At 72.4% G+C, this 11,852-nt stretch overlaps 1 protein-coding gene across 1 annotated transcript in view; it reads left to right on the forward strand.

The window, feature by feature from the left end:
- The window catches only part of ANPEP (alanyl aminopeptidase, membrane), a 29,833-nt gene extending 17,987 nt beyond the window's left edge, over positions 1-11,846 (forward strand). The window contains exons 15-21 of the mRNA XM_075918027.1: positions 3,318-3,465; positions 5,453-5,544; positions 8,499-8,609; positions 9,282-9,449; positions 9,982-10,122; positions 10,454-10,535; positions 11,688-11,846. Of these exons, the coding sequence (XP_075774142.1) occupies positions 3,318-3,465; positions 5,453-5,544; positions 8,499-8,609; positions 9,282-9,449; positions 9,982-10,122; positions 10,454-10,535; positions 11,688-11,840 (895 nt within the window). The 3' untranslated portion in view covers positions 11,841-11,846. The remainder of the gene's footprint in view (positions 1-3,317; positions 3,466-5,452; positions 5,545-8,498; positions 8,610-9,281; positions 9,450-9,981; positions 10,123-10,453; positions 10,536-11,687) is intronic.
- Positions 11,847-11,852: the final 6 nt, after the last annotated feature.

Raw genomic sequence — 11,852 nt, forward strand, 5'->3', positions numbered from 1 at the left:
CTCTCCCCCTCCGCTGCCCCTTCTCCGTGTGCCTTGGGCATCCGCCCCCCCCCCCAGCTCCCCACGCGCCCGAGCCGGAGTCTCCCCGACTCTCCCCCTCCGCTGCCCCTTCTCCGTGTGCCTGGGGCGCAGCCAGGAGGAGGGTGCATTGCTGGGGTGGTTCGGGCAGGGCGGGCCATTGTCGGGGGAGGGGGGCTGGGCGGGGTGGGCCCATTGCTCAGGGAGGGGGCTAGGCAGGGCAGGTCCACTGTGGAGGGAGGGGGGCTGGGCGGGGCAGGCCCATTATGGGGGATAAGGACTGGGTGGGCTCATTGCTGGGGGAGGCTGATTGCATGGGGAGGGAGCTGGCTAGGCCGGACCCATTACTAGAGGAGGGGGGCTGGGCGGGGCAGGCCCAGTGCAGGGGGAGGGGGGCTTGGTGGGGCAGGTCCATTGTGGGGGGGAAAGGGAGCTGTGCGGGGTAGGCCCATTGCTGGGGAAGAGGCGCTGGGCGGGCTCATTGTGGGGAGTGGGGAGCTGGGAGGGGGGGGACCCAATCCTGGGGGGGTTGGGTGGGCAGGCCCTTTGTGGGGGGAGGGGAGCCGGGGGGGGCCATTGCTGGAGGGGTGGGGTGGGGCAGACCCATTGTGGAGAGAGAGAGCTGGGCGGGGCAGGCCCATTGCTGGGGGGGTTGGGCAGGGCAGGCCCGTTGTGGGGGAGGGTAGCTGGGGGGCATTGCTAGGGAGGCTGGGGGGGCAGGCCCGTTGTGGGGGGAGGGTAGCTGGGGGGGCATTGCTAGGGAGGCTGGGGGGGCAGGCCCGTTGTGGGGGGAGGGTAGCTGGGGGGCATTGCTAAGGAGGCTGGGGGGGGCAGGCCCGTTGTGGGGGGAGGGTAGCTGGGGGCATTGCTAGGGAGGCTGGGGGGGCAGGCCCGATGTGGGGGGAGGGTAGCTGGGGGCATTGCTAGGGAGGCTGGGGGGCAGGCCCGTTGTGGGGGAGGGTAGCTGGGGGGCATTGCTAAGGAGGCTGGGGGGGCAGGCCCGTTGTGGGGGGAGGGTAGCTGGGGGGCATTGCTAGGGAGGCTGGGGGGCAGGCCCGTTGTGGGGGAGGGTAGCTGGGGGGCATTGCTAAGGAGGCTGGGGGGGGCAGGCCCGTTGTGGGGGGAGGGTAGCTGGGGGGGCATTGCTAGGGAGGCTGGGGGGGCAGGCCCGTTGTGGGGGAGGGTAGCTGGGGGGCATTGCTAGGAGGCTGGGGGGGCAGGCCCGTTGTGGGGGGAGGGTAGCTGGGGGGCATTGCTAGGGAGGTTGGGGGGGGCAGGCCCATTGTGGGAGGAGGGTAGCTGGGGGGGCATTGCTAGGGAGGTTGGGGGGGGCAGGCCCATTGTGGGGGGAGGGTAGCTGGGGGGGCATTGCTAGGAGGGTTGGGGGGGGCAGGCCCATTGTGGGAGGAGGGTAGCTGGGGGGGCATTGCTAGGGAGGTTGGGGGGGGCAGGCCCATTGTGGGGGGAGGGTAGCTGGGGGGCATTGCTAGGAGGGTTGGGGGGCAGGCCCATTGTGGGGGGAGGGTAGCTGGGGGGCATTGCTAGGAGGGTTGGGGGGGCAGGCCCATTGTGGGGGGAGGGTAGCTGGGGGGCATTGCTAGGGAGGTTGGGGGGCAGGCCCATTGTGGGGGGAGGGTAGCTGGGGGGGGCATTGCTAGGGAGGTTGGGGGGGCAGGCCCATTGTGGGAGGAGGGTAGCTGGGGGGGCATTGCTAGGAGGGTTGGGGGGCAGGCCCATTGTGGGGGGGAGGGTAGCTGGGGGGCATTGCTAGGAGGGTTGGGCGGGGCAGGCCCATTGTGGGGGGAGGGGAGCCGGGGGGGCCATTGCTGGGGGGGTTGGGGGGGCAGGCCCATTGTGGGGGGAGGGGATCCGGGGGGGGGGCCATTGCTGGGGGGGGTTGGGCAGGGCAGGCCCGTTGTGGGGGGAGGGTAGCTGGGGGGCATTGCTAGGGAGGTTGGGGGGGGCAGGCCCGTTGTGGGGGGAGGGGATCCGGGGGGGGGGCCATTGCTGGGGGGGTTGGGGGGGCAGGCCCGTTGTGGGGGGAGGGTAGCTGGGGGGCATTGCTAGGGAGGCTGGGGGGGGCAGGCCCGTTGTGGGAGGAGGGTAGCTGGGGGGGCATTGCTAAGGAGGCTGGGGGGGGCAGGCCGTTGTGGGGGGAGGGTAGCTGGGGGCATTGCTAGGGAGGTTGGGGGGCAGGCCCATTGTGGGAGGAGGGTAGCTGGGGGGCATTGCTAGGGAGGCTGGGGGGGGCAGGCCCATTGTGGGGGGAGGGTAGCTGGGGGGGCATGCTAAGGAGGCTGGGGGGGGCAGGCCCGTTGTGGGAGGAGGGTAGCTGGGGGGCATTGCTAGGGAGGCTGGGGGGGGCAGGCCCATTGTGGGGGGAGGGTAGATGGGGGGGCATTGCTAAGGAGGCTGGGGGGGGCAGGCCCATTGTGGGGGGAGGGTAGATGGGGGGGCATTGCTAAGGAGGCTGGGGGGGGGCAGGCCCATTGTGGGAGGAGGGTAGCTGGGGGCATTGCTAGGGAGGCTGGGGGGGCAGGCCCGTTGTGGGGGGAGGGTAGCTGGGGGGCATTGCTAGGAGGCTGGGGGGGCAGGCCCGTTGTGGGAGGAGGGTAGCTGGGGGTGCATTGCTAGGGAGGCTGGGGGGCAGGCCCGTTGTGGGAGGAGGGTAGCTGGGGGGGCCTTGCTAGGGAGGCTGGGGGGGGCAGGCCCATTGTGGGGGGAGGGTAGCTGGGGGGGCATTGCTAGGGAGGCTGGGGGGGCAGGCCCATTGTGGGGGGAGGGTAGATGGGGGGGCATTGCTAAGGAGGCTGGGGGGGGGCAGGCCCATTGTGGGGGGAGGGTAGCTGGGGGGCATTGCTAGGGAGGCTGGGGGGCAGGCCCGTTGTGGGAGGAGGGTAGCTGGGGGGGCATTGCTAGGGAGGCTGGGGGGCAGGCCCATTGTGGGGGAAGGGTAGCTGGGGGGGCATTGCTAAGGAGGCTGGGGGGGGCAGGCCCGTTGTGGGAGGAGGGTAGCTGGGGGGCATTGCTAGGGAGGCTGGGGGGGGCAGGCCCATTGTGGGGGGAGGGTAGATGGGGGGGCATTGCTAAGGAGGCTGGGGGGGGCAGGCCCATTGTGGGGGGAGGGTAGCTGGGGGGGCATTGCTAGGGAGGCTGGGGGGGGCAGGCCCGTTGTGGGAGGAGGGTAGCTGGGGGGGCATTGCTAGGGAGGTTGGGGGGGCAGGCCCGTTGTGGGGGGAGGGGATCTGGGGGGCCGTGGCACGTCTGGCTGGGCCGTGAGCTCTGCCCTCGCTGCGCAGGGCGAAGTACATCAGCATCCTGCTGGCCCTGAACACCACCCGCTACCTGGGCCAGGAGAGGGAGTACCTGCCCTGGAGCGCGGCCCTGGACAACCTGGGCTACTTCCGCCTCATGTTCGACCGCAGCGAGGTCTACGGCCCCATGCAGGTGGGCCCCGCGGCAGCCGGCTCGCTGCGCCAGGGACGAGCGCAGGCGTGGGGCGGGCGCTGAGAATGCCCCTGCTGTTGGAGAGAGGCAGAGCGGGGCCCAGGGGCGGGAGCTGCGGCAGGAAGGGCGAGGAGAGCGGGAGCTGCGGGGGGGAAAGACCGAAGGGGAGTGGGAGCTGCCAGGGGAAGGGCCGGGGGGGAGCGGGAGCTGCCGGGGGAAGGGCGGGGGAGCGGGAGCTGCCGGGGGGAGGGTGGAGGGAGCGGGAGCTGTGGCAGGAAGGGCCGGGGAAACGGGAGCTGCGGGGAAAGGGGGGGAGCGGGAGCTGCCGGGTGAAGGGCCGGGGGGGAGCGGGAGCTGCGGGGGAAAGACCGAAGGGGAGCGGGAGCTGCCGGGGAAGGGCGGGGGGAGCGGGAGTTCCAGGGGGGGAGGGCCGGGGGAGAGCAGGAGCTGCCGAGGGGAGGGCCGGGGGAGAGCGGGAGCTGCCGGGGGGGAGGGCCGGGGAGCGGGAGCTGCCGGGGGGAGGGCTGGGGAGCGGGAGCTGCCGGGGGAAGGGCCGAAGGGGAGCGGGAGCTGCCGGGGGAAGGGCCGAAGGGGAGCGGGAGCTGCCGGGGGGGAGGGCTGGGAGAGAGCGGGAGCTGCCGGGGGGAGGGCCGGGGGAGAGCGGGAGCTGCCTGGGGGGAGGGCCGGGGGAGAGCGGGAGCTGCCTGGGGGGAGGGCCGGGGGAGAGCGGGAGCTGCCGGGGAGAAGGCCGGGGGAGAGCGGGAGCTGCCGGGGGAGAAGGCCGGGGGAGAGCGGGAGCTGCCGGGGGAGAAGGCCGGGGAGAGCGGGAGCTGCTGGGGGGGAGGGCCGGGGGAGAGCGGGAGCTGCCAGGGGGGAGGGCCGGGGGAGCGGGAGCTGCCGGGGGAAGGAGGAGGGAGCGGAGCTGCCGGGGGAAGGGCGGGGGGAGCGGGAGCTGCCGGGGGGGAGGGCCGGGGAGAGCGGGAGCTGCCGGGGGAAGGGCGGGGGGAGCGGGAGCTGCCGGGGGGGAAGGCCGGGGGAGAGCGGGAGCTGCCGGGGGGGGGAGGGCCGGGGGAGAGCGGGAGCTGCCGGGGGGGGAGGGCCGGGGGGAGAGCGGGAGCTGCTGGGGGAGGGCGGGGGGGGGAGCGGGAGCTGCCGGGGGAAGGGCCGAAGGGGAGTGGGAGCTGCCGGGGAAGGGTGGTGGGAGCGGGAGCTGCCGGGGGGGAGGGCTGGGGGAGCGGGAGCTGCCGGGGGGGAGGGCTGGGGAGCGGGAGCTGCCGGGGGAAGGGCCGAAGGGAGCGGGAGCTGCCGGGGGGGAGGGCGGGGGGAGCGGGAGCTGCCGGGGGGGGGAGGGCCGGGAGAGAGCGGGAGCTGCTGGGGGGAGGGCCGGGGGAGCGGGAGCTGCCGGGGGGAGGGCCGGGGGAGAGCGGGAGCTGCCGGGGGAGGGGGGGAGCAGGAGCTGCTGGGGGGAGGGCCGGGGGAGCGGGAGCTGCCGGGGGGAGGGCCGGGGGAGAGCGGGAGCTGCCGGGGGAGGGGGGGAGCAGGAGCTGCTGGGGGGAGGGCCGGGGGAGCGGGAGCTGCCGGGGGGAGGGCCGGGGGAGAGCGGGAGCTGCCGGGGGGAGGGCCGGGGGAGAGCGGGAGCTGCCGGGGGAGAAGGCCGGGGGAGAGCGGGAGCTGCCGGGGGAGAAGGCCGGGGGAGAGCGGGAGCTGCCGGGGGGGAGGGCCGGGGGAGAGCGGGAGCTGCCGGGGGGGAGGGCCGGGGGAGAGCGGGAGCTGCCGGGGGAGGGGGGGAGCAGGAGCTGCCGGGGGGAGGGCCGGGGGAGAGCGGGAGCTGCCGGGGGGAGGGGGGGGAGCAGGAGCTGCCGGGGGGAGGGCTAGGGGAGAGCGGGAGCTGCCGGGGGAAGGGCGGGTGGCAGGGGAGGCTCGGAGCCGTGGACCCCGCGTGGCTCGTGGCTGGGCCACGGGGCTAACGCCTGCCCCTCCCCCGCAGAGATACATCCAGAAGCAGGTCCTGCCCCTGTTCCAGCACTTTGCCACCGTCACCGGCAACTGGACCAAGCTGCCCGAGGGGCTGATGGATCAGTGAGTCGGGCGCCCGCCAGGCCTGCGCTCCGGCTGCTCCGCCCGCTGCTGCCTCTGTCCCGGGCGGGGCGGGGGGCCGGGAGTTGGGGGCCCCGCAGTGAGACCCATCCCCCACCTCCCCTCAGACACCCCAGTGCTCCCTGTGCCCCCCAACCCCCCTCACACAGGGGAGAGGTTATAACCCATCCCCCACCTCCCCTCACACACCCCAGTGCTCCCTGTGCCCCCCAGCCCCCCTCACACAGGGGAGAGGTTATAACCCATCCCCCACCTCCCCTCAGACACCCCAGTGCTCCCTGTGCCCCCCAACCCCCCTCACACAGGGAGAGGTTTATAACCCATCCCCCACCTCCCCTCACACACCCCAGTGCTCCCTGTGCCCCCCAGCCCCCCTCACACAGGGGAGAGGTTATAACCCATCCCCCACCTCCCCTCACACACCCCAGTGCTCCCTGTGCCCCCCAGCCCCCCCTCACACAGGGGAGAGGTTATAACCCATCCCCCACCTCCCCTCACACACCCCAGTGCTCCCTGTGCCCCCCAGCCCCCCTCACACAGGGGAGAGGTTATAACCCATCCCCCACCTCCCCTCACACACCCCAGTGCTCCCTGTGCCCCCCAGCCCCCCTCACACAGGGAGAGGTTCTAACCCATCCCCCACCTCCCCTCAGACACCCCAGTGCTCCCTGTGCCCCCCAACCCCCCTCACACAGGGGAGAGGTTATAACCCATCCCCCACCTCCCTCACACACCCCAGTGCTCCCTGTGCCCCCCAACCCCCCTCACACAGGGGAGAGGTTATAACCCATCCCCCACCTCCCCTCACACACCCCAGTGCTCCCTGTGCCCCCCAGCCCCCCTCACACAGGGGAGAGGTTATAACCCATCCCCCACCTCCCCTCAGACACCCCAGTGCTCCCTGTGCCCCCCAGCCCCCCTCACACAGGGGAGAGGTTATAACCCATCCCCCACCTCCCCTCACACACCCCAGTGCTCCCTGTGCCCCCCAGCCCCCCTTACACAGGGGAGAGGTTATAACCCATCCCCCACCTCCCCTCAGACACCCCAGTGCTCCCTGTGCCCCCCAGCCCCCTTACACAGGGGAGAGGTTATAAACCCATCCCCCACCCCCCTCACACACCCCAGTGCTCCCTGTGCCCCCCAGCCCCCCTCACACAGGGGAGAGGTTATAACCCCTCCCTCCCTCCCTCAGACACCCCAGTGCTCCCTGTGCCCCCCAGCCCCCCTCACACAGGGGAGAGGTTCTAACCCATCCCCCACCTCCCCTCACGCACCCCAGTGCTCCCTGTGCCCCCCCAGCCCACCTTACACAGGGGAGAGGTTATAACCCATCCCCCACCTCCCCTCAGACACCCCAGTGCTCCCTGTGCCCCCCAGCCCCCTTACACAGGGGAGAGGTTATAACCCATCCCCCACCTCCCCTCAGACACCCCAGTGCTCCCTGTGCCCCCCAGCCCCCTTACACAGGGGAGAGGTTATAACCCATCCCCCACCTCCCTCACGCACCCCAGTGCTCCCTGTGCCCCTAGCCCCCCCTTACACAGGGAGAGGTTATAACCCATCCCCCACCTCCCCTCAGACACCCCAGTGCTCCCTGTGCCCCCCAGCCCTCCTTACACAGGGGAGAGGTTCTAACCCATCCCTCACCTCCCCTCAGACACCCCAGTGCTCCCTGTGCCCCCCAGCCCCCCTTACACAGGGGAGAGGTTATAACCCATCCCCCACCTCCCCTCAGACACCCAGTGCTCCCTGTGCCCCCCAGCCCCCCTTACACAGGGGAGAGGTTATAACCCATCCCCCACCTCCCCTCAGACACCCCAGTGCTCCCTGTGCCCCCCAGCCCCCCTCACACAGGGGAGAGGTTATAACCCATCCCCCACCTCCCCTCACACACCCCAGTGCTCCCTGTGCCCCCCAGCCCCCCTTACACAGGGGAGAGGTTATAACCCATCCCCCACCTCCCCTCACACACCCCAGTGCTCCCTGTGCCCCCAGCCCCCCTTACACAGGGGAGAGGTTATAACCCATCCCCCACCTCCCCTCAGACACCCCAGTGCTCCCTGTGCTCCCCCAGCCCCCCTCACACAGGGGAGAGGTTCTAACCCATCCCCCACCCCCGCTCAGATACCCCAGTGCTCCCTGTGCCCCCCAACCCCCCTTACACAGGGGAGAGGTTATAACCCATCCCCCACCCCCCTCACACACCCCAGTGCTCCCTGTGCCCCCCCAGCCCCCCTTACACAGGGGAGAGGTTATAACCCATCCCCCACCTCCCCTCACACACCCCAGTGCTCCCTGTGCCCCCCCAGCCCCCCTCACACAGGGGAGAGGTTATAACCCATCCCCCACCTCCCCTCACACACCCCAGTGCTCCCTGTGCCCCCCAGCCCCCCTCACACAGGGGAGAGGTTATAACCCATCCCCCACCTCCCCTCAGACACCCCAGTGCTCCCTGTGCCCCCCCAGCCCCCCTTACACAGGGGGAGAGGTTATAACCCATCCCCACCTCCCCTCACACACCCCAGTGCTCCCTGTGCCCCCCAGCCCCCCTCACACAGGGGAGAGGTTATAACCCATCCCCCACCTCCCCTCACACACCCCAGTGCTCCCTGTGCCCCCCAGCCCCCCCTTACACAGGGGAGAGGTTCTAACCCATCCCCCACCTCCCCTCACACACCCCAGTGCTCCCTGTGCCCCCCAGCCCCCCCTTACACAGGGGAGAGGTTATAACCCATCCCCCACCTCCCCTCAGACACCCCAGTGCTCCCTGTGCCCCCCAGCCCCCCCCACACAGGGGAGAGGTGACACAGGGACAGTGGGGGAGGCTCCCGGGCCCAGCGGTGACGGGCCGAGGGGCACCTGTCCCTGCCAGGGTCATTGCACCCGGGCTCCCTGCCGCCGGGTACACCAGCTGCACTGCTCCCCTCCGCCAGGTACAACGAGATCAACGCCATCAGCACGGCCTGCTCCTACGGGATCCGGGAGTGCGGGGTCCTGGCCGCCGGCTTCTTCAGCGCCTGGAAGCAAAACCCCGACATCAACCCGTGAGCCCTTCCCCGGGGCCTCTGGGCTGGGCGGGACCATGGTGCCCCTGGGACGGGGGCGGGGCAAATCTAGTGGGAGCTCAGGCAGAAGTTGCCTGTTTCCAGCAGGCAGATCCCAGCTTGTTGGCCCTGCCTGGGCCCCTGGCACCCCAGAGATGCTAGCCCTGGGCATGGTGATGCGCTCTGTGCTGGGGGGGGCCCTGCTCTTTCCGGGGGGGGCACGTCCCCCAGGCTGCTCTGTGGCTCTGTGTGGGGGGGGGCCCTGCTCTCCCCGTGGGGCATGTCCCCCAGGCTGCTCCATGGCTCTGTGGGGGGAAGCCCTGCTCTCTCTGGGGGGGGCACGTCCCCCAAGCTGCTCCATGGCTCTGTGGGGGGGGCCCTGCTCTCTCTGGGGGGGGCACGTCCCCCAAGCTGCTCCATGGCTCTGTGGGGGGGCCCTGCTCTCTCTGGGGGGGGCATGTCCCCCAGGCTGCTCGGCGGCTCTGTGTGGGGGGGGCTCTGCTCTCTCCGGGGGGGCACGTCCCCCAGGCTGCTCGGCGGCTCTGTGGGGGGGGCCCTGCTCTCTCCGGGGGGGGCACGTCCCCCAGGCTGCTCCGCGGCTCTGTGTGTGGGGGCTGCCCGAGCAGGCTGGCGTGCTCTGGCTCGTCCCATGACAGCATGTTCTCCCCCCAGGATCCCCCCGAACCTGCGCTCCTCCATCTACTGCAGCGCCATCCGGACGGGCAGCGAGGCCGACTGGGACTTCGTGTGGCAGATGTTCCGAAAGGCCACGGTGGTGGTGGAGGCCGACAAGCTGCGCTCTGCCCTGGCCTGCAGCAAGGATTACTGGATCCTGAGCAGGTGGGGGGCGGCGTGGGGCGGGAGGGGTCCCTGGAGATGGGTGTGGGGCTGCGACGTGGGGCGGGAGGGGTCCTGGAGACGGGCGTGGGGCTGCGGCGTGGGGCGGGAGGGGTCCTGGAGATGGGTGTGGGGCTGCGGCGTGGGGTGGGAGGGTCCTGGAGACGAGCGTGGGGGGCGGCGTGGGGCGGGAGGGGTCCTGGAGGCGGCGTGGGGCTGCGGCGTGGGGCGGGAGGGTCCTGGAGGCGGCGTGGGGGCGGCGTGGGCGGAGGGGGTCCTGGAGGCGGCGTGGGGGCGGCGTGGGGCGGGAGGGTCCTGGAGGCGGCGTGGGGGGCGGTGTGGGGCGGGAGGGGTCCTGGAGGCGGCGTGGGGCGGGAGGGGTTCTGGGGACGGGTGTGGGGCTGCGGCGTGGGGCGGGAGGGTCCTGGAGGCAGCGTGGGGCGGGAGGGTCCTGGGGACGGGCGTGGGGCTGCTGGGGGCAGTCGGGGGGCGGTGTCTGCCCAGGGCCGTGCGTCCCAGCCTGCCTGCCCCCCAGGTACCTGGAGTACTGCCTGGACCCCACCAAAATCCGCAAGCAGGACGCCACCTCCACCATCACCAGCATCGCCAGCAACGTGGCCGGGCAGAGCCTGGCCTGGGACTTCATCCGCAGCAACTGGAAAACCCTCTTCTCCCAGTGAGTGGGGGGCAGCCGGGGGGGCGGAGCTGGGGGCCAGGGAGAGGGGGCGGAGCTGGGGGCCAGGGAGAGGGAGGAGCTGGGGGCCAGGGAAAGGGGCGGAGCTGGGGGCCAGGGAGAGGGGGCGGAGCTGGGGGCCAGGGAGAGGGGGCGGAGCTGGGGGCACTCTGTCTCTCCCTCCTCTCCCCCCATGGTACCTGCCTGTGGTCCCTGGGGAGGGCGGGGGGGTGTCTGGCCCTCTGCTGGCCATGGAGGGGCACCGCAGGACGCCCTGGGGTGCTGCCCCTTGGAAAGGAAGGCGCCTCCCCCACTCACCCCCCTTGCCCCCCAGGTATGGCGGGGGGTCCTTCTCCTTCTCCTCCCTGATCCAGGGCGTGACGCAGCGCTTTGCCTCCGACTTCGAGCTGAAGCAGGTGAGGCCCCGGCAGGCCGTGGGGGGCGGGGCCCCCGGGAAGGGGGAGCCCTGCCAGGTCTGCGCCAGCCTCTGCCCCGCGCCCGAGCGCTGGGTCGGGGCCACTGGAGCCCGTGGGGGCGAGCCAGGGCAGGTCTAGGGAGGGGCCCGTTGCAATGCCAGCCCCAGGGACGGCAGCGGCCCGCCCCCGCCAGAGCCCCCGCCCCATATGTGGGCCCACAGCCGAGGAGTCTGCTGCACCCGGGCGCCCCTAGGCTCCCCAGCCCCACCGGGGCATTGCGCAGACCGCTGGCTCTGGCCCTGCTGGGCCTGGGCTGGGCAGGCCTGAGGCCGGGGAGGGCGCTGGGTGTGGGGGGGATCCTGGGGTGTAGGGAGGGTGAGGAGGGCGCCGGGGTGGAGGAGGGCGCCAGAGTGCGGGGAGGGATCTGGGGTCCAGGGAGGGCACTGTGGTGTGGGGAGGGTGCAGGGAGGGTGCCAGGCTGTGGGGAGGGTTCTGGGGTGCAGGGAGAGCAGGGAGGGTGCCGCGGTGTAGGGAGGGTGCGGGAAGGGTGCCAGGATGTGGGGGGCCCTGGGGTGCAGGGAGGGCAGGGAGGGTGCCAGGATGTGGGGGGCCCTGGGGTGCAGGGAGGGCAGGGAGGGCGCCAGGGTGTGGGGGGGGCCCTGGGGTGCAGGGAGGGCAGGGAGGGCGCCAGGGTGTGGGGGGCCCTGGGGTGCAGGGAGGGCAGGGAGAGTGCCAGGGTGTGGGGGGGCCCTGGGGTGCAGGGAGGGCAGGGAGGGCGCCAGGGTGTGGGGGGCCCTGGGGTGTAGGGAGGGCAGGGAGGGCGCCAGGGTGTGGGGGGGCCCCTGGGGTGCAGGGAGGGCAGGGAGGGCGCCAGGGTGTGGGGGGGCCCTGGGGTGCAGGGAGGGCAGGGAGGGTGCCAGGGTGTGGGGGGCCCTGGGGTGCAGGGAGGGCAGGGAGGGCGCCAGGGTGTGGGGGGCCCCTGGGGTGCAGGGAGGGCGCCAGGGTGTGGGGGCCCTGGGGTGCAGGGAGGGCAGGGAGGGTCCCAGCGTGTGGGGGGCCCTGGGGTGCAGGGAGGGCGCCAGGGTGCGGGAAGGGCGCCGGGGGCACAGACTCGCTGCCTCCAGTGCTCACCCAGCCCTGCTCCCTCGGCAGCTGGAGCAGTTCAAGGCTGACAACATGGACGTGGGCTTTGGCTCGGGCACGCGGGCGCTGGAGCAGGCGCTGGAGAGGACCAAGGCCAATATCAAGTGGGTGGCGGAGAACAAGCAGCAGGTGCTGACGTGGTTTGAGCAGGCGAGCAGCTGAGCGGGTTCGCTC

Source organism: Pelodiscus sinensis, unplaced genomic scaffold, assembly GCF_049634645.1.
Source record: "Pelodiscus sinensis isolate JC-2024 unplaced genomic scaffold, ASM4963464v1 ctg130, whole genome shotgun sequence".
NCBI classification, from domain to species: domain Eukaryota; kingdom Metazoa; phylum Chordata; order Testudines; family Trionychidae; genus Pelodiscus; species Pelodiscus sinensis.